The 2,500-nt window shown below is 39.4% G+C and overlaps 1 protein-coding gene across 1 annotated transcript in view; it reads right to left on the reverse strand.

Annotated features, from left to right (window-relative positions):
- Nucleotides 1-2,500, reverse strand: part of LOC101856168 (inositol 1,4,5-trisphosphate receptor type 1) — a gene marked incomplete in the record, with an annotated part of 208,126 nt that overhangs the window by 161,508 nt on the left and 44,118 nt on the right. The window contains 3 exon segments of the mRNA XM_035968813.1: nt 1-54; nt 570-656; nt 1,077-1,207. Coding sequence (XP_035824706.1) covers nt 1-54; nt 570-656; nt 1,077-1,207 — 272 coding nt within the window.

The raw sequence follows: 2,500 nt of genomic DNA on the forward strand, positions 1-2,500 counted from the left end.
GCTGGTCTGTGAGGTACACATGTGGATGTACTTGTTCGTCAGGACGTGCTTCAGCTGCAGGGAGACACGGGAATGACAATTAATGAAGACCACAATCTATTGGGGGGAAAAAAATTAAATGTTTAAAGTCACACATTGGAAATTATTCAACCATTGTTAAATGCGCGTCTTCCGTATTAAACACACAACGAAACAAAACAAATCAAATTAAAACAAATCAAATTAAAACAAAACCAGTCAGATCGAAATATATTTTCCGTTTTGTGTCTGAAACCCTTTTCAAAAGAGGATACAAAAGAAAATTGGAAAGTGCAGTGCTTTTTTAAACTTTAAAATTCTGAGAATGTGAATTTGATCGTTTTTCTATAGTGGTCATCAAATGCCAAAGCTGATGCAAGACGTAAAATATGGTCTCAGAACCTCTGAGATAAGAATGGTATTGGGGTTTAAATTCTGCTAGAGGGGTTTCACAATGGACACTTTAAGGTTGGTCATTGAGAATGCGTTAAGTGAATTCAATAATTAGTCCACTATAAAACGTGCAAACAGCCCTGGTCTAAAGCTCTCACCTGTACGATCTCCCCATAGCGCACTCTCTTGCCCTGCTGTCTCTTCTGCTCGGACATGTTGTCTGCATCCTCTGCCGCGGCCGCCAGCTGTGCCAGGAAGGAACAAAGTAGAGAGGACGTGAGATTTGGGCTGACGGAAAACATTGACACGTCGTGTCACAATAATACACAATAAATCGCAGAGTTGTCGAAGTATAAATTTGGAAATGTCTGACTTCAATTTTCTCGTCTACTTTTTCTTTTTTTGGGGGGGGGGGGAGAGTTATCTTATAATAATAACATTTACAACAAATTTAAATATAAACATAAGTGCAGCAGCATTTAAACGCGTTTAGGCCCCAAGAGTTGTGATAACTTGAAACGCACAAATCTGTATAGGATAGGCTAACCAGATTGAGAGAGGGGGGAGAGCAGAGATGAACATTTTCCGACCGCAGTGACCCCAACACAGTGGACAAGTAAGACAAGTAAGTATTTACAACAAATTTCAACTTTTCTCTGACTGACCTTGGTCTGAGTCAACACAGACTTGTTCACCATTGCCGACTCCGTCCCGTTGGTGGTCTGGCTGGTAGTCAGCTTCCGTAGCTTTTTGCTCAGTTTGTACCTGTTCTGGATGCATATCTGAAACGTAACAGCTGAGAAAAGAAGACAGGTGTAAATATTATTGTTGTGATCGTTATCATTACCATCCCCAGCACCATCAATATTAGAATCATCACCATCACATAAGAAAAATAAAGTAGGTAAGGAGTGTCTTGAGTAACTGTCAGTAAATTTTAATGTAATTCTTTTTAAAATTTTAATACATTATGGTTACCAAAAATGGCTCAATGTTTAGCCTCGGATGCTGCTCCTGAAGAGACCGAAATTAAAACTGAGGGGGCTCTGTACATTTCACAAGGGATTTACAAAGTAAATCTTTTAGTTACATCATCATCATCATCATCATCATCATCATCATCATCATCATCATCATCATCATCATCACCATCATCATCATCATCACTGTGTCATCGAGGCACTGCAAAGTGGCACCTCTACTCGCAAATCAGCCCACGTTGCCGAAGATGCGGCCATGAAAAGGAGGATGCATTATGTTTGAATGTCCAGGAACAATGGAGTTATTTGGAAGAGTGGGGGTGCCGCAAAGCATATTGGCAAGAGAGCCGAAAAAGAGCCTCGCTCTCGCTCGAAGATTTTTTCGTGGAGTCCGCCAGGCCCATTAAGGAAACAAGGAAACAAAAACAAATCATCATCATCACCATAGCGAGTAGCAACATCAACAACAAGCTTGCAATCGTTTTTACTATTTTCATGGCTAGTAGAACGTAATACCTTTGTGTTGTTCATAATGAAATTTTTGTAACTTTCGTGGACCTACTCTTAACATATAGAGGTTCGGACTGTCTGTTCTGAGAAAGTGAATCGCAACTAAAAACCGTCACAATGCACAGTCTACCATCTGCAAAACTAATGTTATCCCAACCTTATGTTGACTATGGCTAACATAACACGTGCACAAAATCCTACTAATCAATTGCCTTCAATTTGATAGGACTGGGATAGGTTAATAAAAACTGCCTATGTTGTAATAACACTCTGTACTGATACTTCTATTCTCTTCCAACTTTAGGTTTTACGCTTATTCGCAAACTGTTGCTCCCGTTTATAAAATATTTTATTGTATGCGGGTAAATATAACAGGGCGTATTTCTAATAAACGCACAATGCTGCAGTTTCTATACTAGTTACGCCAGCTTAAGGCAAAGGCTAAGTGTAGCGGTTTTTAAAGCGTCAAAGATGCACAGTTTGTTTTTTAAAGACATGCTTAGCTTAGACATTTTCGTTTATCGCCAAAGACGTAGAAAAATAGTCTCTTATCAAACAGCACGCACTGATCTGTACTCGTTTGCTCTTCAATTTTGTTT

The sequence above is a fragment of the Aplysia californica genome, unplaced genomic scaffold, assembly GCF_000002075.1.
Source record: "Aplysia californica isolate F4 #8 unplaced genomic scaffold, AplCal3.0 scaffold00086, whole genome shotgun sequence".
NCBI lineage: Eukaryota > Metazoa > Mollusca > Gastropoda > Aplysiida > Aplysiidae > Aplysia > Aplysia californica.